The following is a 21,821-nucleotide window of genomic DNA, read 5'->3' on the forward strand; positions in this document are numbered from 1 at the left end:
CTCACCATTTTTAGAACAAACCTATCTTTCCTGTCCTGCTTTCTCCAACCTCCCCCCGCCCCCTTTTCACCATTCTCCGTCTTACCTTGGAAAATTAATAATATGCCCACAGGATAAAGTAGAATTAATTTTCAGATGCATGCAAGCAAAATCTCTCCTTTTAAATCGTCACAGCCATCCAATAAAATTACATCCTCCCAAAGTGGACGTGGTTGATGGGATCCAAAGGAAAATGAAAGAAGAGCGGTGCAACAACACTCACTTCGCAGGTGGTAATTGCTAGTCCAAAAATAAGCCAAGATACTTCTCTCATAAAGGAAGTAGTGCATAGGTGTGACAGAGATATAAGATGATTTCATTACAAAAAAATTATACACATCAAATATGGCATCACCTAATTGAAATTTTCGTTCATGCAATTCAAGTAGTCAGTACTTTCAGAATCCACATCACATCCTTGCATACCGAATCAACAATTCTAACCTCATTCTCAGTCTGATTCCACTGGAATCCCTGACTTCCAATTATCTGGATGCCCTCTTGGTCCGCCAACTTGCTTGGAAACAAACCATAGCGAGAAACTTATACATGTAAATGATCCACCAAATAACACCTAGATACCCCTTCTTGTTCCTACTCATGAGACTATTTTTTTTTTTTCCTGCTCTCATGAGGCCAAAGAACACCTAGATACCCCTTCTTGTTCCTACTTATGAGACTATTTTTTTTTTCTGGCTTCTCTCATGAGGTCAAGGACAACGTTAGCTCAAGAACAAAACAATCTGCAAGCTTTCATCGTTTCATGCTCCCTCAAAGTCTCTCCGAATGATCTCCAGCAAAATTTCATTCCATGTATCAATTGGCCCTGGCATGCACCAGTGCAAACAGTCCTGTGGTGGGGGCTCTCCATTTGGTCCTCTCTTTGTCAACTTGTTCGGGTCAAGGCTCCTATACGGCCCTGGATGCCCATCAGCCCTGTACCCAAAAGGCTCGGTGATGTCCATCAACCTCAACTTGGCACCCTTTCTTGCCTTCTTCACCGCCCGTTCAAATCCTGTAACCTGCTTCTCATGCATAATACTCGTGAATCCATTCCTTACCACCTCGGTCACCGGCCTAACCTTTCCAGTGCATGACCCTCCTGTGTTCCAAGCCCCACCCTCATAATGGTCGGGCGAAAACGAGCGAACAATTGCTAGATTTGTGAAGTTTGGGTGAGAGGCAATAGCAGTCATGATGGTCTCGACTGATATACCGAAGGCTTCAATATTGTTGATCTTCATCTTACCCATTCCTTTGGGCCACCAGAGCTGTCCCCCGACAATGGTATTGTTGAGGATGTATGCAGATTGTTTGGCAAACCAGTGGCCAGAAGAAAGGACCAGCACATCAAACCTTGGGAGGAATTCCATGAAGGTCTCATCAGGGATGTCCAGGTGGACCTTGGTAACCCCCTCTGGGATAGATTGGAAGGGCTCGGGGGTACTATGAACAAGCCATGAGGACCATATGCGGACAATGCTTGTAGAGGTGGACCTGAAGTACCATCGCTGCATCCGCGATTTCCACGGTTCTTGGGAACTTCCACCTGTAAATGGAGCATCAAACAATGTTAATTGGTGCTGTGAAAAGTAAGTTACCACATCTTAGGAGCAATCCAGGAAATCCAAGCTTAACAAAGTCAAGAACCTAACTAAAATTCAAGGCATATATGCTGAAGATTGGCAAAACTACTACAGACAAAGTAAATACAAGATGCATGTATTTTATGTAGTAGATAAATATAAGCTATGAAAGTATGTGTACAAAATTAATAAAAATGCATGCAACCAAAACCATTTGCACTCGCCTAATCTCATTTGGATGCATGCCATCCATCACAACCATTACTGACATCAACAAGAATTTCAGAACCCATGCCTGACCTGATGATACATGAATCCTTATTGTACGTGATTACTTAACAGAAAGGTCCCTTCCAAACTGGAAATGCAATCTTTCTAGCTAAGAAATTGTTTCCAAATTAGTACGATATGCCAAAAGGAATAGATAAATAATACTATAAATCACAATCAAGTGTAGCTGCATGTTGGAATTGCAAGGAAACGAACCCTAGATGATCAGCTTCATCAGTATGATTACATGGTACAAACATTTTCAAAACATTGTGATAGGGTTTTTATGCGGATATTGTTCGGTTAATAAGGTAGTCTCTGGGTGGTGCAGATGATGCAATGAAGGCGCAGAGTTTCTGCATATTGTAAAGTGTAAACTAAAGGCATGACAAGAACAATAAAGGGTTTTTCTTGCACTTTGTGTTTGTTTATCTATTGTAACTTTGTACGCACGGGCCTGCTCCATTTGCTGCATTTTGTATGAACTACTAAACATGCAAAAATACATTGTCAATAATCAAAAAATCACGGAGACTAATGTTTACCAGAGCATAGCTTGTAGTACAAGTACTTCCAAAAAAATAAATTTTCCTACCATGAACCATCATTATCTATGTTGTTCCGTGTCGTGAAATACATTGCAGGTTAGCAACTTGCCTGCCATAGAATGCACATCATTGATTCCATCTGATTCCGAGCAACTGAATCCCCGATAAAGGCCAGTGTCTTTCCCCTCATCAACTCTAAGAATTTCCTGGCATCAAAGCGTGGGAGGTCACACTGTTCAGGTTTCCACCTCCAGTTCTCATAATCCTTGTCTGGTCTCCCGTTTCCCTGGCAATTTTGCATTTGTGTTATGATGGGGCATGAGTTGTTTGTATACAACGGACCAGCAGCATCATAGATCCATTTCCCATGGTACAGGTCACAGCTCCCTAAACAATAAAATGAAGGCATAAGTACAGATATTTGTTCATAATTAATTCTTATGCAGGTTATCAAAAGCAGCCTACATAATTGTGACCTACCCCCTCTCCCTTCCAAATTTGAAATATTGAGTAACTTCTGCAAGAAAGTAGGGAACAAAACCTTTTTACTAGCACTTAATGCAGCACATGCATCAATTCCATCAGGCCAGCAATTTCCAATGGTGGATGGCCTTAGATTCAGATTTCTTAATGTCCAAGCAGCTTGAACACCAAATAGAATTGCAGACTTGAAGACTTATGCTCTATATAGATATTTAGAGTGGAAAATGTCAATTGTCAAAGCAATCTCGTCAATTTGTGTATACCATGAAACATCAACAATACTTTCCTTCTAACGCATAAGTCTCTAAGTTATGAATTCTAAGCTCCTTTAAGTAACCCTTCCAGTATACAACAGATCTGAATATTCCAATAAATTTTAGATGGCCATACTATTTCTTGTGGGTAATTCCCTTTGTGTTAAAGTTTTGAGTGCAGTAGGTCCTTACTAGAAGTTGACTATGAGCTACTACTGCTTCACTAGTTTTAGATGTAATGAGCTTCACCCTCTCCTTCCTGGTCATGGTATCATACTAGACTGGGCGGCAGGGTAACGGTGCCCCCGGGGAGGGGGGGGGCGGTGTGGGGGAGAGAAAGATTAGGTTGCATCATCTCGGTCCATTCCAGTTAGGGTGGTTTTGCATCCTGGCAATATAGGATGGCTAGTTGTCTCAAGACACCAATTTTTAATTTTTTGTTATTAATGGCCATTCCAGTCCATCTCAGTACCACAAAGAGCCAACCTCAGACCAAGACAGGCCCAGCTTCCGGGACTCAAACCTTGGTTGGAATAATAAGGAGGTTCCCTAATGTTAGCTATTAATACATGCAATATTGGTGCAAATCAGGAAATAAGTGAAATATAATTCATTATCTTTCCTTGTATATATTTGCCACCTCTGGTAAAAGGTGCCAACTTTTACAGCAATCTAAGAAAGGTATGATAATTTTATTGACCCCTAGATATCCAATGCAATTGTTTATATATCATATAAGTTACAAAAAAGAGACAAAAAGAGACGAAGAAAAAAGAACCTTACATACAATATAGATTTATTTCTTCATTATTGCCCTAACCAAGGTTTTAAATCCCATAGGATGGAGGTGTTCGGGATGCCCTGCTGTCCCGTTCAAACTTGACGGCTGTCCCGGTCATACATCCCAACCGATATTCTTGGCCTCCCTCCCCTTCTTCTTTCCTTTCTATCTTTCTTTCTTTTTTCTCTTTCCATCCTTATTTTATTAGTCTTTCTTCTACCTTCTTTTCCATCTTTCCTTTTTTTCTTTCTTTTTCTTACCGTTTCCTTTTTTTTTCCCTTTTCTTCTTATTTCTCTTTCCTTTTCTTCCTTCTTTTTTTCTCCCTTCCTTTCTTTTATTTTTTTTCTTCTTCTTCTTTCCTTTCACATTTTACCTTTCATCTTTCTTTGTTTCTTTCCTCTTTCTTCTCCTCTCCCCGCATAGATAGATTTTGGTGTCCTGACCTCGTCCCAGTCTCCCTTTCTCACAAGAACGAGACGAGATAGTCAAGATGCCCCATCCCACCGGGACGTAAAACCTTGAATCTAACTGCTTTAGCTCAGCAATCAACTGCATCTTATTTACATTTTTATGTTGTTATTATGCCATTTTTCTTCATATGCATGCTGCTTCTACACAAGTGGGAGATTAACAGGATCTAAGGCGTAAAGCCACATGTAATTGCAGTAAAAATGCAAATTTTAACAGGAATACCCCAAAATCAGGTTCACAAGATCCTTTGATAAATTCATCCATCAAGATCACAATTTCAGTGTTGAGAACAAGAAAGGAAGGTGAAATGGAGAAAAGAGAAGCAACACTTACCAGGATTAACCTTCTTAGCATGGTCTGATGAAGCTGGAGGGGGCGTCACAACTGCAGGTGTGGAATTTGAGGAAGCAGAATCAACCTTCTCAGCAGTGTCTGATGAAGCTGAAGGGAGAGTTCCAACTCCCAGTGTGGAATTTGAAGAAGCCGAAATGGCCTTCTCGGAACTCTCTGATGGAACTGAAGGGACAGTTGCAAGTGTTGATGTAGAATTTGTGGAAACCGAGCCATCATCAGAATTTCCTGCATTGGTATTCCCAGAATGATCGAAGGTACCGGAGGGAGAGGAGCTGCTCAATTCTACAATGTCAGTACTATCTGAAGAACCAGAGCTGTTGGCAGCCCCCATCTCTACTGTTCTACCAGAAGATAATGTGGTAGGAACTTCCGGATTATCTGGCATCTCATGCCTAGATAAAGGTTGCTTGATAACCATATCCTGCTGACCATTTTGCAAAGGCCCTGGCGGCGAAGTCAGAAGTTTGGTCAGATTATCACTAAGAGCTATTGGCACTGCTTTGCTCAAATGGTCTTCACCAAGGAGATAACCACGGAGGGATAAACCGACAGGATATGAAACTAGAATCAGTGATGCAACCACAAGAAATAGAGCTAAGGCTCCCACTGAAACAGCCATCGAGGAAAGGGACCGAAGAATTGCCATAACACCAGAATGGCTTTTAGGCGAAGATATCGCCATGATTCCACAAACCCACTAAAGTTATTAGGCAAGAACAAGAGCCATGCTATCTGGAAAATGATTCAGAAGCTGGAAAAAGCCCAACCTTCTGCTTTTAAACTAATCTCTGAAGCCAGAACTTCCACGATTATGCAAGTTCTCCCTTCAACAAAGGAAAGTCTCTGCTCAAACAAAGATGACGTTTGAAATTCCAAGGAATCCAAGGAGAAGCCTATTGCCCAAATCTGATACAGTTAAAAATCCAATCTTTCGACCTTTTTAACCAATCAAGATCCAAAATACTTTCACTAGCTATCGAATCAAACAGGCAATGAGTTTCTACTCTAGTATTTCAGATTTCAGCAAAAAAAAAAGTTTTTTTGGCCAACCAAATGATTGTGGACACGGCCAAAGCCTAAAGTAAATCCTTCAAAACTCCGGCTGCAAATTTCACAAAGCACTTAGAAGCATAGCATAAAAAATGTCCCTAAAAGAGCAAATCAATGCGAGAAATTCAACAATCTACAGATAAAAGGAAAAGCTCGGCATTTTGCTGCCGAAAGCCTAAAACCACTAACAACAGAAATCATAAGCAATGAATCGGACTCCAGGTACCTTAAATTTCAACCTCCTTCCTATTTAAAACGGCGATATCAATCACGATCATTATGCTCCATATTCAAAATCCAATCCAGAGATCGTATTGTTATCAAAAAAAAAAAATCTTCAGAAACCCCTCCGAAAATCCATCGCCCAGCGTGACAAAATCGCTCAAAAGAAAGGAAAAAAGAGAGCGATAGAGAATTTGAACTGCTCGTAGAGATCAAGAGCAGAGCGAGGAGGGCGAAAGATTAGATTTCCGCTGCGAACAACCCCCTCGTTCTGATCGCCGGACATAAAGTTGTAACCAAAGAAATAAAAGCGAGCCGCTCAAATGGCCGCTTTACGCGTCTTCGTCACCTATTTTCCATAAGAACGCTTGTTTACAAATTTCTATGCGGACCAACATCCGCCGTTGATGCTATTTGTCACGCACGGCTGAATACTAATAGTAACGGCAGACAAGGATTTAGAGAGAGAACAGCAGACGATGGGATGGAGTCGTTCATATTGGTAGAAGCTTCCAAGAGATACAGGGTGGATCTTTTCCTCATCTTAAAATGTGGCCGGTTTTCCATTCATCCTTATTTTGAAAAAAAAAAAAAACAATAATATTGATAATAGATTCAAATTTATATAATTGGTAGATGCAAAATGCTAAAGATCAATTAATTTGCTCCTATTTAATTCATTACTTTTATGTGGCAATCATTAACAACTTATATCTCATGTCGTAATCTTTTATTAGTAAAGATATATAGCATCTCCCTCCGACAAAAATGATAAGTATTATTTATTTATTTTTTTAATTTTTATTATTTTTATTATCCAAATTGATTGGGTTGATATAAGCTTTAAGTTGATCCTGTCCTCATCCAAAAAAAAAAAATTATAATTATTTTTTTATTTTAAAAATAAATAAAATATATTTTTATGTACAAATTGATATATTAAAACTCATCTTAGTTTTAAAAATTTATATTCTACACCATATATATCATACAAATTACAGTCGCTCACTAATCACTGTTGCTCATATAATGCATGCTAGTAGGATATAATTTCTTTTCATTACTCATGATCACATCTATTCTAATAGAGGATATGAACAAAAGTTGTAAATTAAATTTTGCTAATTTATTAAATATATATATTATAAAAAAAAATATTATACATACATGTCGGTGGATGGATTATTTTTTATTTTAAAAAAATAAAAAATATTATGGATATTTTGATCTTTCAAAAATTTAAAGAGTTTAGCTGGATGATTCCATACGTCGCCCACAAAAGTTGGCTCCCACTGCGTTTTTGGGCAAAGAAACAATGGTCTAGTTGGTTTTGGAAAGTGGATGCCATCTAAAAGTGAAAGTTATTGGAACCCTATCAAAAAAAAAAAAGTTATTGGAACCAAAACACGACAAGAATGTGGACTCTCGGTATCATTTGGACCCGTGAATGCAACCACGTGCTATCAATGTGTCATCCGATGCATAAATTATCCTGACGCCCCTTATGAATTGGGATAATTATATAATCATCTGATCAAATATAAAAATTTAAAATTTTAAAAATAAAAAAATTATAAAATATATTAAACTCAAATAGATTAAATAATAATGATGTTAGTAAAAATTATATTATCAAATAGATTAATAATTTATATTTAACAAAAAAAATTATTCTTTTGCTTACAAGAGAGAACATACTTTTTTAAGTTGTGACTATATGTTGCCTTACAACCCATCCAGATGCTTTGGAAAATTTGTAGAGACATTAAACTAAAACAATGGAATCAGTGATTTCGCATGCGAAAGTGCAACTGTACAAAAAATAATAGTAATAATTTTGAACGTGATGAGCAGCAATAGACAAACCAAGTAGTGAAACAAAACTATGTTAAATAAGGATGTAAAAAAAAAATGCTTTGTCTATTTTCTTGTTTAATACAATCACATAAAGAATAAAAGGGGAAGAAATTTGATTTCTGCATAATGTGATATCCACCCAAATAAAGCATTCACAACATCTTCGTCTTAACATGTTAATAATACACATTCGTAGTAAAATGCATGGTCGCCAATTGAATATAGGATTAATAGATTTGATCATGTCTCATAATAATAATCTTTCATGAAAAAGTAACAAATCCTGCCATGGCCAAGCATAATACCTGTTTCCACAACCAAACATCCATATATACATCAATTTAAAAGACTTTTACATTATCAACTATAACTTAACAACCTTAGACTAACTATATGTAAAGAAAAATCTATGATAATGAACATATAAATTACAACTTGATGTAAGTTTAGTATAGAATAATAATTAGTAGCTGGATTAATGCAAATATGAAATAACTTGCTTGCCTAATTTTATTGCATGCAAGAGTATGACTGCATTTTCTCAACAAATCTAATTTTAGGTTACGGAAAAAAACAAACTCATTTTAAAGTAACCATGTCAAATGGGCATTTTCAGAGGAAAAACTAATATCCAACTAATATTCCTTGTATGTTAAACCATAATGATGCAAAATCACTATATAATTATTTAATTTTAGTTTTTTTCATTATCAAAAACACAATGGTCTCGTGGACCAATGTTATATTACAAAATCATATTACAAATAGGGGTGCAAATGAATTGGATCGGATAGATCATGAGTGACCATGATTAGATTTCGTTTGTTAATTGGATCCTAATATTAAATCTAGATCTAATCCAATAGAAGAACGGGCTAGATTGGATTGGATCCATAGCTAAAATCTTCAATCCAACGGGTCATCCGTGCTAAGTATGGTCACGTATAATCCAGTCCGAATCTAAAAAATTCAGATTGAATCGAGTTTCAATCAAATCTAACTAATTGTATTTTAATTATCATATAGCTAATTACTATCTGCCATGCAAAATACATAACAAATAATTTTACTCTCAAAATAAAATAGAACATAAAAATAATTTGAAACATATCTTTGTATTAAAGATATTGCTCATACAAATCTTAAAGCACAACTTAGAGGCTCAAATAGTTCTAGTCTTGACGGTATATCGAGTTTGGATCGGGTTGAGTCAGATCCAAATTTAGTAAATTCAAATTCGATCCGAAAAATGAAATGAGTCCAATTATAGAATCCGATCTAACCCCATAGATTTTTCAAAATAGATAGGACCGGCTTTAAACAAGCCAGGCCATATCCCATTACAGGTCAATCCGGCTCATTTGCAACCTCAATTACAAAATGTATCCAGTTCAACTAAACGTCCATTCAGACTTTGAACATAGATGGTTATAGCATAAGAACTATATGGTATACATACACATGAAAGCCGGAGCAACAACCCCATCCTTAATGTTTAACGCACTAGCAAGGTAGGAAAAAATAGTTAGAAGTGTCTCAGTTTGGAAGTCTTACAACTGTCAACTAGCAAAATATATGCCAAGTTTGGATGTCGCCTATCAGATTGGTGAATAATGAAATCTCCCTTCAAAGTAAAGGCTGCAATCCAGCAACTAGATTTCCTCCTCGACCAATGTGTAAAGCAACAAAGGAATTAAATTATTTCCTCCGTAGCATCATATCTTGAAATGTAGGAGAATTACTTGACCTACAACTATAATGGGAATCAACCAAATTTAAAATACTGACTGAATTACCCAGCAAATAAACATCTTTAGCATTACAATAATAAAGTATGGGGTTGAGTCTGAGCCAAACCCAATGAATCTGGCATAAGAAACCACACCATGAGGTTTGTTGGATGGCAGCATCATCAAAATCCACCAAAAAGATACCAAAGGACGGTTGCTGCAAACTACAATCAAGCCTGGGATCTTGGAGCCTGGAAACATCATGTGGTTTCTGATTGCTTCAGTGATAGATATTACTAAAAATTTCTTAAAAAATTAATCGTGTGTCATTAAAAATTTGTAAAAAATTAATGGTATAATTGTACGGTTTCTCCCCAATGATTGCCCAGTTGCATGGCGATGGCGTCGGGGGCCCCACCGTAACTTGAAATACGGTGAACTGCTCCTTTGTTGTCTTCTACTATAAATTATGAGCTCATACTTCTCTCCCGAATGGAGGGAGTAGTTGTCTTCTTTGGTCGCGCGCTCCGGTGCACCGCTCGGCGAGCTCTCCCTTCTTGCTCTCCTGCGCGTTTCCACGGGTAGTTGGTCCCTTTCTTCTTTGATTTTGATGCTCGTTTGCTGTTGATTGCTCGATTCTTGGCGAAATTTTCGGTCTCAAGTTGCCGTAGATTTGAATTCGAGGGTTTGTTGGTACGAAATGGGGGGTAAGTTGAGATTTTTTTTTCTTTTTTTTAAAATTAGGTGGGGAGGGGGGAATGATTGTTTTTGGTGATGAGGTGATTGGAAGCTGCTTGATCGATTGGTTGTAATTGAACGGGTCGCTACGGAGTGCAAGGAGCCAGAAATGGGACAAATTTGTTGCTATGGTTCATCTTATGATCGTGAGATTAGAATATGATCTTGAATGCAAAGGGAACAAGCTTCAATTTTGAATCTTGGGCTTTACTACCCAAGAGTTTTGGATACGGGGGAAACTAGACTTTTTTGAGGAGGATTGGAGTGATGAGATGTGGTCGCACTGATACGACCTGCTAACACAAGTAGGAGAAGGGGATGGTTTCAGGGTTAGCAGGTCCTCGTTATGCTGTATGCTGAACGTGGATGATCTAGGTTAATAGCATAGATGACATGCAGACCGGAAATAAAGTGGTTCCGATGATTTTATACCATGAATTAAGATAAATTATTTGTTGTAATTCTGAATATATTATCTGTGATCTCTTTGTCTTGAAATACAAGAAGCAACTTTCTGGTACATCTCAAATCTATTTCAAACTTTCTGAACATTGTAGATTGTGATGGATAATGTGGATAGTTTAAATACTTTACAACGTGCATTCTGGCAAACATTAAAGGTGCTCTTGTAGAAGAATTCACACAACATAGACAGAATCTAGAACACTTTGTACCTTTATCACTCATGCAGGGTATGTGTTGTTTACAGATACAACAATCAAATTTCTCTGATCTTCTGGATTCCATTATGCATCTCATCATCTGCTTGTCAATATTTCTATTTATTGATCAGATATTCGTGCAAAAGCAGTGGGTTTTTTTTCCCAAAATAATTACAAATTATCCTTTTTATTTGGTCATATACATTCTTGAGATTTGTAATTGGTCTAATAAGGTTCTCAAATTTATAACTTTTATATTTTCCTAGCAATTTAACAATTGAAAATTTGCAGTAAAGAGCTTGCAGAGAAGCAAGATGGTTATAAATGTTGTCAGTGTTGAACATAATGCTTTAGGAAGTCTCAAAGATATTGATTTGTGATACTTTTTGTTATACTTTTTGCAATTTATATAACTATGTTCTTATCAATAAAAGGAAATTTTATACATTGAATTATGCTTTGATGCGGCACATAAATAAGTCATATTGAGTTTTGATTCCAAATCTCTCTAAATATAACATGTTGATATATTCACATTTTGTAATTCATGTGACATATATTGGCATTGTTCATTGTTTTTTTCTAAAATTAAGGGCTCTTAATGAAAGAGGCCTTCTCATTAACTGTCCTATATTGAAATGTCTTGTCCACTATTGTATCAAGAAATCCATATGCTGAAATTGATTACTTGAAATGTAAGCAAAAAGAAAGAATTTATCATTGTGGCAAGTGTGTATTATTTTGTACGCTGACAAAGATAAATAAATTGATTAAATTCATCAAATTAGTAAAATATTTTTCGGAAAATTGGAATCGCTATCCAAAAAAATCTAGAAATAGTATATTCCATAATACCAATATATTCTATTTGATATGTCTTACCTAATAATATAAACATTTATGAGATGGTTAGGAAAAATAGTTGCATTTGTCAAACAGCATTGGTTATTGCTCATTTTTGATAAATACACTAGCCACAAACCTTTTTCATGCACATCAAAATGTGCTTTTATGAGAAGAGTATGCAACCATGCATTTTTGGGAACATGCAAGAATATGTATACATCTAACTGTTCGAGCTAGACCAATGCCCAATATTGTTAAAATCATTTCCAAGAAAAATGAATAGTCAGAGTTCAAACTTTATGTATAACCATTTAAAGTGGTTATTCAATCAATTAGGGAGCGTCTTAAGATCAATATCCATCAAACTGACTTTGGTATCATTATAAGCTCTGGACCATATGAGATTGTAAATTTTTCACACGCTATACAAGTAAAAGAGATGTCAAACTTGGAATGCTATGAGTCAAGGTTTGCAGAACCGATATTAAGAACCATATCAATATATCAATTATCATACGATGTGCACCTCATACCGAGACAGGTTTCTAACACTTTTCTTACCCCTACCTACAGTACTGCCTGGAACCAGGAGGCACAGATTGGTTTCACTTTGCTCAGACCAGTTTGGCATATATACCAAACCAAACCTCGGTATCAAAACAGTACATTCCAGTTGATATGGCAAACCTTACACCTGTGAAAAGAAGGAAAAGTGATAAAAAAAAACTTCTTTCTGGGGAAATAGTTTTCATTCTCTTGGTGTCCTTATACAGATCTTGGTTACATGGAGTTTGAAAACAATAAGCATTTTTTTTTAATTTAAAATCGGTTTATAATTATGTCAACTTCTCCACTTATGCTTTTTTTTTTTAAATAATGAGATCTTTATGATCTGATGTAAGGTGACATATTTGAGTAGTTAAAAATTGACCATTCTGCCAAATTGAGCTTTTGAAGATTTCCAGTGCAGGCTACTCAAAAATGGCCGAGGTGACTGCAGAAAATGGTTACAATCATATCACTCGTGTGCTATTCTGCGGTTTTCATTTTCCTGCTTCTCAGAATTACACAAGGGAATATTTGCAGAAATATCCATTTATTCAGGTTCTCTGCTTCTCTAAGTTATGGCATCTTAGTATTTTTTATGCACCTTGACTTTGTAGCATTTTCAGTTATACTGATCTATAAATTTTACTGGTTACAATACTGATTACAAATCTTTGGTGAGTTTCTTCAGCCATTTTAACCATATCTTATTTCTATGCTGGTGGTTCTGATGAACTCCTTTTTTTAAGCTTATCCTATACTCTGTATACCTCAACACATGTTATAGATGTGCACCTAGATAGAGATTGTTACGACTTTTATCCTTTTGTTTCTTGTAAAAAATTAGATATACCACCATACTTTCATGTCATCACCAGAACAATTCATTTCTCTAGCCCTTCATGTTATAAACAAAACAAATTGCCATCTGTAGTTCATATGTCCTGAAAGGACCCAGTTGGTTAGTTCATATTTTTGTTGCCCATCATAGGTATGAAATGAATAAAACTGGTCAATAATTATTGACATCTAATTATCTAACAAGGCTACTAAGTTCGATAGTCACACACTTGGGATATAGCTTGTTGCAACTGCCCAGGCTTTGGTCTATTAACTTTCATGTTCATAAATATATCTTTTTTCTTATTACAAGGACCATGACAAGATGATTTTCCTCCCTCTTTCAAATCCAACAATCATGTGTCACTAATCTTGGCCCTTCTTACTAACACTTGCCATTCAAATTCATCCCAAATAACAATTTGAAACTCAACTCATCTACATCACCTTAGCCGTATCTAGGAATATAGGATAACATCATAACTATTTAACCATTGTGCCTGTGCCAATTCAAGTCTGAAGGTATGTCTTCTTGATCTGCTGGATCATCACTAATATTATTACCTTCTTCTGAAAAATTCCAGAGACCGAGCCAGGACTTCTGTGGGAGCTGCACCTTTGTTTTCCATTTTCATTGATAAAAAGATTTAGTTGCCACCTTTCATTAAGATGGAAATTTACCTTGAATGGTTTATAAGACAGCTTCACACTTTACCTTCATGGCAACTTAGGTTTAAAAATCACAGAAAAAATACAAGATCTTAGTGGTCTGATGCCAAAGAGCCACTTGAGGTTATTTCCCCATCCATTCAGTTTTGCTTTAGAGCCCATGCTTCATGGTAATTGGCTTTTTGCTGATTTCAAGACATTGGGCTAGTTCCTGGTTGCTACATGCTTTCTCTCCATACATCTTGTTGATGCTTGAATGCTTAATCCTCTCCACTGCAGATCCTTTACACAAGTAAGACAGGATGTGTGTGAGGATTTTCATCACAGCTAGCTTCAACTAATTATGGGATCTAAACATATTCTTTATTTTGCTAAATGTCAGGATTATCATATTAATTAAGATCATTTGATCTTCTATAAGTTGATGATATGCATGACTGCTGATTTTTGTGTGGGTTAAAGCTGGATGCTAGCTCATGTTATATAGGACTGCCATGATTATGATTTTATTCACTTCATGCAGGTTGATGATGTAGCTCTTGATGATGTGCCTGATGTTATTGACAAATACCATATTTGTGTAGCGAAAAATCGACGTCTGGACTCAAAAGTTATTGCCAAAGCAGTTCAGATGAAGCTTATAATGCAGTTTGGTGTTGGGTTAGAAGGTGCCTGATGTACATTTGTTGCTTTTTTTGTTTCATTTATGTCTCACTTATCTATCAATCTGGTTGGGATAATTCTCAACTATTTTATCAGTGGGAGCTGGTCATCATCACAGAATCTTATGAACCATTTTGCAGGTGTTGATATTGATGCTGCCACACAACATAAAATTAAAGTTGCAAGGATACCTGGAAGTGTAACTGGAAATTCTGCATCTTGTGCAGAAATGGCAATATATTTGATGTTGGGCCTTCTTCGGAAGCAAGTAAATTTTATTGAGCTAATAATTTATAAACAGTTGAGTTCGGTCACTTTCTTTCTGTGATAAGATCCACAAAATGCTTTCGACTTTCAAGAGTCAAATGTCATTGCTTCTCTTCGTGCATTAGAATATAATCTCTCAATTGAAGATAAAACTTGAGTCGAAGAGTAATAGTGGGCCATGAAACCTTTCATCTCTTAAGTGATGTCAGATTTAAATTCTATATATCTCTCTTTAGAAAAGTTGATTTTGTGTTTCATCACAATTGGCTTTTACAAATGGAACAAGACCAATGATTATTCAGCGTAAATGTGAATCTCATGTCCTTCTGGACCTAAGAGAATACTTGTTAGTATATGTAATGAGACCTAGATAAAATAAGTTTTTGGTTTTCATTTGGAAATTAACAACATTTTTCTTTTGTTACATATTAAATTTATTTCTTTCTGTACTATGAAATTCAAGTGCTTTCTTGCTGTAGAGGCTTCAAGGCTTGTCACGAACTCAATCAGTTTCCTTGACAATGTTTAGAGAAATCTAAATAATGTCATGCTATATCTACTCTTTTTTTTTTTCCAATGTGAATTGTTAAACTCTTCCTTAGCTTAGTTCCAGCTTCCTCAGTTTTCTGGTCAGCTTTTAAAGAAACCTGAATGATGTAAAGATGAAATCCTACTATTTATGCATTAACCATCTTTTTTTGCAATGTTTTGATTTTTGTCGAATTACATTCTAGTATTTCTTCTTTGATTAGCTGAAACTTTTTTTCCCTGCTATTGATATATGCTATTGAAAAAGAGGACATTTTTCTTCACCCTTATTTGCACCAGGTCACTGAAACAGAATGCTGCTGAGTACATTAGTATGACATTGATTAGAATAATTTCTTGAAACAAGACATTAGACATACTGGATTTGGACCACCTTTATTTGAACCAGAGCTGCCAAACATAATGCTTGTAAGTATATTTAGTGTCACTTTGCTTGGAACAATTTCTTGCATTTGTGGTGACGAGCCAATTTCTATTCACAATTTCTTTTTCTATTATATGCAAGAAAAGTGCTTTCTATGTATAATAAGTACTAGTTGAAGGTGCCAGCTTATTTATCTAGCCAAGTTGGTAAAGTTTCTTGGTGGTATGCTCGAGACCTGGGTCCAAAAAACCAACTTTCGCCATGGTTTGGGGATTAGGGGTATCTGGCAGAGGGGCTTCTGCCTAGTGTAGCCCATGGACCTCTTGTGCCAATAAAGAGAAACTGATAGTCGAATGCTGTTAGTTTTGAACTCAGTCAACTTCCTTGTATCAAATTTAGAAAAAATGAAATAGTGAAATTGTATATTTTGTTAACCAAACTATTCTTTTTAGATTGTTAATTTCATGGAAACTTATCTGTTAGCCAGTGATGCAAGTTTATAAGTTAATTGTCTTCCTATGGAAGCTGAATTCTTGATCAGAAAAAAATTATCGAACTAAATTTTTCTGAAATTTTTAAAAGAAGCTGTTCTGCAGCTTGGGTCCTTAAAGATCAATCTCACTTGTTGCTTAAAGCAAGCACAATTTCTCTACTAGTGGAAAATCCCTTGGAATCTGAAGCTCTGCTGCATTTGTGCACTTGGAGAAGTCAAGGAGCAATTCCCAGCCACAACTCTATATTGAGTGATAGGTGCATAGTCTGTTTGCACTCAAGATAGGGTCCCATGAGGATGTCCAATAAGCAAGATCCGAATGTCTGAACCTTGTAGGAGTATCAGCTTATGAATCACTATAGATTCCCCATCTCGATGATGTATTACTTTTGAACTGCTTGAAAGTTTATCTAATCCCATAAATTTTTGACCTGTATGTCATAGTTGCAGGAGTTGTTTCTTCACATTTGTTGAAACTGTGCATAAATGACAAATTTCGGCTTTTGATTTATTGAATTATTTTGAATTCAGATTCAACTGGTTTCTGTAAGCCATCCTCACTTCTTTATAAATCTTAAGGGCTCATAATATAAAGTTATAAACTATCTTTCCAGCTGTGATTTCCAATAGCAGTTTGTTTTCTTTACCCCTCTTATTGTCAAAATTAGCTTAATTGTGCTTTTAGAGGTAAGATTCCTCCATAAGTAGTGCTGTTTAATCTTCCTCACTTTTTCCATGTATTGTGAACTAAATTTTGAAGATCTCTTGCTGCAGAAGGAGATGGATGTTGCTGTTAAGCAGAAAAATCTGGGAGAGCCAATTGGGGATACAATACTTGGGAAGACAGTAGGTTCACTTCATCTATTTTGACTTCATAAGTGGTCTCATGCCTGTATAGCATAATCAAAGGAATCTTATACTTCTTTAAAGAATTGTCGAGGTATGTGCCAAAAAAAAATTAAAAAGAGAAAGGAATTGTTGGGGTAAAAGGTGGAATATTACATGTCCGAGAAAATAATGTGGTGCCATTTACTCTCTCTTCAATGAACTCTTCCTTCTGTCCTATCTGATTGTATCAGGTAGGTATCTAAAGTGTGATTTATAATCAATATTCCTTCAATTTTCTCACCTTCAGTGAAAAGTCTTTCAACTTTCCCTTTTCCCCTCCGACTCAATAGGATCATTGGTTGCTTCAGAAGAATTAGCAGAATTTGAAATCATGCTTACCTAATTTGTTGGCTCACTGGTTTGAGATAAGATTTAATAAACGCTTTCTGAATGTGTAGAGTTAACAAGGGATAGGGTGAGAAATGTCTTCAGTTCTTCTACTTATTTGATATCTTCATATCATAATAATTTTGGTGCATAAATAGGTATGGTAACATGATTTCTATTCATCAAGAATTATGTGTTAAATATAAGAAACTTGCAAAGAAAAAGATGAAAGGGAAAAGTACATTTGAGAATTAGTTGAGTATGTATGTATTTTTTTGTATGTATATATATATATGTGTGTGTGTATATATATATATGTGTGTGTGTGTGTGTGTGTGTGTGTGTGTGTGTGTGTGTAATTTAATATTTAACTTTTTATCATATATATATATATAATTTAATATTTAACATTTTATCTTAAACCACTATAATGTTTGCCCATTTTGTACTACTTTATGATTTACCTAAGTCAATTAGTTAACCACAATTAGACCGTGACTGGCATGACTTTATTTGTTCTTCTCATGCACATTGTTAACATTTTAGATCTTATATAAGTCTTTCCATTGCCCTGCACCACTGAAATTTGATGCTGTATTAGGAGGTCATGGATATCCATGGAAAACATCAAGATGTATTGGTGTATGCTTGTTCAGTCTTTACCAAAGCAATTGAACTTCTCATAGTCAGTTTGTATTCTGTCCGAGACTCTGTGGCTAGTTATAGAAATATTTGTATTTCACAAAGCAAGAATATGCTTATATGACTATCAGAATTCTGTCTACGAAGTGAATATGTTTTTATGAAATAAATCCCCACCATTTCCCTTCTTTGAAGTTCAATTTAGTTCCAGAACTACTGCAGATGGTGGAAGATCTATCTTCTGACATTCCAAGAGATTTTTTTCCCCCTCTGATGCTTTCCATTTTTTAAACATAGTAATTTGGACTTGGTGGTTAATATTTCAGCAGAAATCTCATGCGTGGTTTTTAACATTGATTCTACATGTGATCCTTTACTCCCACATGTAGGTCTTTATCCTTGGATTTGGAGCTATTGGAGTTGACCTGGCAAAAAGATTGCGACCATTTGGTGTAAGAATCCTTGCAATTAAAAGAAGATGGACATCAGATTCATTGCCAGCTGGTGGTATGAGGGCAATGTCTATATGAGTTCTGAATATTAGTTAGCAGCTATATATGTGGTTGTGTAATTGTTTCCCCTCTCTTTCTGATCCAGTCTTAAATGCTGAAAGTAATGGGATTGATGGCCTGATCGACAAGAAAGGTGGTCCAGAGAATATGTATGAATTTGCTAGTGAGGCTGACATAGTTGTCACCTGCTTGACGTTAACCACTGAATCAGTGAAGTCTCATCTTCCTATGTTATTGTTATTCTTCCATAAGTTTGCCTGTTTCCTACCTAATGAATTGTTACAAATTTCAGGCTGGCATTATTGATGAAAAATTCCTCTCACATATGAGAAAGGTTTGCATATTACTCATGAACACAGTATGTTAGGGCAGATTGTTGTTGTTGTCATCATTATCATTATTGTTGTATATATCTATCATGTTCATGTTTCTTCTACTTCAATTCTCATATCCAGCTATTAATAATCATAGTGCATGTATATATAAGTAAGCACAAATGGGTCTTTTGTAATATTACTATAAAGGACTTTTATTTGGAAAATTTAGAGCTTTGTGTGCAGCTCTGTGGACATGTTAGTTAAAAGTTTGAATATACAAAGCATTGGCCATGAAGGAAGAAGTCTTTCTCATCTCTTGTTAGTGGAATGGAGAAACTTTTTGTTGCATATATTGTAATTGGATCTATTGGTATAATTTGATCTGGACCTTTTTTTTTTTTTGATGAAAAAAACAAAGATTCATAATGGAATAATAGTTGCATTATTTCCCGTAAAGTTAGAATTATGTTCTCAGATATATACTATATTGATGAACCTTTTTATTTCAAGGGTTCCCTTCTGGTCAATGTCGCTCGAGGAGGTCTATTGGAGTACAATTCTGTGCTTCGTCACCTTGAATCAGGACACTTAGGTGGTCTAGGCATTGATGTTGCTTGGACTGAGCCATTTGATCCCGAGGATCCGATTCTAAAGTTTCCAAATGTTTTGATGACACCTCATCTTGCAGGGGTTACTGAACATTCCTATAGAACTATGGCGAAGGTATTCATTTTTCTGTTTTCACATTCTTATTTTGTATTTTTTGTGTACTTTGCATTTCATTTATCATAAGAGGCTATGATCACCATATGAAATGACAAAGTGTAACTTCTTCAAAAAATGTAGTCCAGTAAAATTTAATTTGCCTAATTGACATGTTGCAGTTATAAAAACAATGGCCCATTTGCATTGCACTCCTAGGCCCTCTTTCATTGCGCAATAAGTTACCCTAGAGTAAATGGGTTAAACTATTCCTAACCCACTCCTTTTTGAGTCAATTATTTTGGTTTGTAAGGTGGAATTGTTTACTCCAGTAAAAGGAAAGGTAATTATGATTGCTTTCTGAAACGTATTGATACTTTACCTGGGACCAGAGTTGGTTGTTAAAAGGTGTTTTGGTAAGAATAAGATGGAGGGTGTTTTGGTAAGAATAAGATGGAGTAAGCAGTTTGGGGAGCCGGGGGATGGGGGGAGGTCAATTTCATGTTAGCTTTGATCCAACATAACCTTAGTAGATGCCGAAAAGTGTATTTCAGAGCTAGAGAGGTATGCATTGTATCTTTGATATCCTCATCAGCATCACAGTACAGATTTTACTGGCCTCCCAAGGGGCCACTTTCACTGAAGCAGGAACTTGCAAGGAAGTTCTCTTAGACACGTTTCACCATATGATTCTAACTTGTTGCTGGACAGGTCCACAGCCAGCTAGTTGGGATCTCTGGTGCAAAGTAGGCTTCTCTAGCCTTCAAATAGCAGGTTTTCGTTAGAACTTAAATTTGAGTTGGCCCTATCAGAATTTGTCAAGTCTAGCATTAAGTGGAGGGGGACATGAGGGATGGTCCTTGCAAGTTCCTCATGCAAGAGGTTGTTGATAATAGTAATATCCCAGCTTCTGTTAGGAAAGATGAGATTACCCCCTCAAATGTTCTTGTTGAGGGGTGATGAGGTTGCTCACTCAAACATTTTCTTTAAGCTCAACAGAATTGAATTAAAGGGTTTCTCAACTTTAGGGAATAAATGTTATTTAGGAGTGATTGCTCACTAAAATGTCTCTTTGGGCTCAACAAAGTTGAATTAAAGGGTCTCTCAACTTAAGGGAATAAATGTTATTCAAGCATGATGTAAAACAGATGTTGGTTGTCTGTCTTCAGTCACCCATTGGAATTGATGAAATTTGTGCCATCACATATGGCTCCTATATTGTACTCTTTATCACCCTTTACTCAAAAGCCCCATGGAGGGAAACTGATTGCACAAAAGATAAAATTGAAGTATTAGTTCCCGATAGGATTCCAAATGGTCTTGTTCTGAAGAAGGCTAACTCGGGGATGAGATCTGCCGAATTTTGAAACGGTGCTTGCCTGAAGCTTCCTTTTCCTTTTTTTTCTTTTGAAGAAATTCCTTGCTATAATTGTAGTTTGAGGCTGGAATACTTTTTGTTGGTAGCATCTTGTACATTGTAATGATTTTGTCATAACCAGGAACTAGGGAGAGGCTTTATTGATAGTTCCCAATATGACTGTTGACTAATCTAAATGCAGTTTTTTACATTTTTATTTGTTAACTTTCAATAATTAGTTGGCAAAACTAATATTTTGTCTGGACTGCAACGTTGAAGTCTATATCAATAATGGTTCAACTGTACTCTTTCATAGTAATTTTTTAGCATGGTAGTTGAAATTCATATTGTTTTTTTATGTTGCTTTTACTCCTGAAGCTGAACTTGTTTCATTGCTATAACTTCATCATGTCTATTTTGAGTAAAGCAATAACTTTGTCATCTCCATTTCCCTAACATAACAGGTTGTTGGTGATTGCGCGCTTCAGCTTCATGCTGGCAAACCATTTTCCGGAATAGAGATTGTGAATTAGATGGTAGAGCTCGGTTATGATCTAGGAAATAAGAAAAGAGTTCAGTAAGAGAAGGATCTACAGTGCCATTTGACCATGTTCAGTCATTCATTTCAAACATAGATGTTCGAAACAAACTATTTAATAAATCTTAGGATGGTTGATATGGGACATCCTGCACTAATTTTGAATCTGCTTTTCATATCATTGTGCTGGCATTGGTACCAGGATGCCTCTTGTAAGGATGGCAGAGTAATGTGAGACTTATCCTTGGATTGGTA

At 36.1% G+C, this 21,821-nt stretch overlaps 2 protein-coding genes across 3 annotated transcripts; one reads left to right on the top strand and one right to left on the bottom strand.

The window, feature by feature from the left end:
- Positions 1-266: 266 nt before the first annotated feature.
- On the bottom strand, positions 267-6,371 carry LOC105036057 (protein YLS7). The gene is given in 4 exon segments (XM_010911800.4): positions 267-1,561; positions 1,564-1,588; positions 2,553-2,830; positions 4,767-6,371. Coding segments are annotated over 4 exon segments (1,767 nt in total). The 5' UTR covers positions 5,470-6,371; the 3' UTR covers positions 267-800.
- Positions 6,372-10,094: 3,723 nt separating this feature from the next.
- LOC105036063 (uncharacterized) lies at positions 10,095-21,821 on the top strand. 2 transcript variants are annotated; one of them, XM_010911817.4, is made up of 10 exons: positions 10,095-10,227; positions 12,863-12,996; positions 14,471-14,615; positions 14,751-14,878; positions 17,058-17,129; positions 18,530-18,647; positions 18,738-18,862; positions 18,945-18,986; positions 19,480-19,692; positions 21,493-21,821. In XM_010911817.4, the coding sequence occupies exons 2-10, from the start codon at positions 12,874-12,876 to the stop codon at positions 21,559-21,561; spliced, it is 1,035 nt and encodes a 344-aa protein (XP_010910119.1). In that variant the 5' UTR covers positions 10,095-10,227; positions 12,863-12,873; the 3' UTR covers positions 21,562-21,821. The 2 variants fall into 2 exon arrangements, with proteins under 2 accessions (XP_010910119.1, XP_010910114.1); XM_010911812.4 differs by having other exon boundaries at positions 10,098-10,227; positions 12,858-12,996.

Source organism: Elaeis guineensis, chromosome 1 (genome assembly GCF_000442705.2).
Source record: "Elaeis guineensis isolate ETL-2024a chromosome 1, EG11, whole genome shotgun sequence".
Lineage (NCBI taxonomy): Eukaryota > Viridiplantae > Streptophyta > Magnoliopsida > Arecales > Arecaceae > Elaeis > Elaeis guineensis.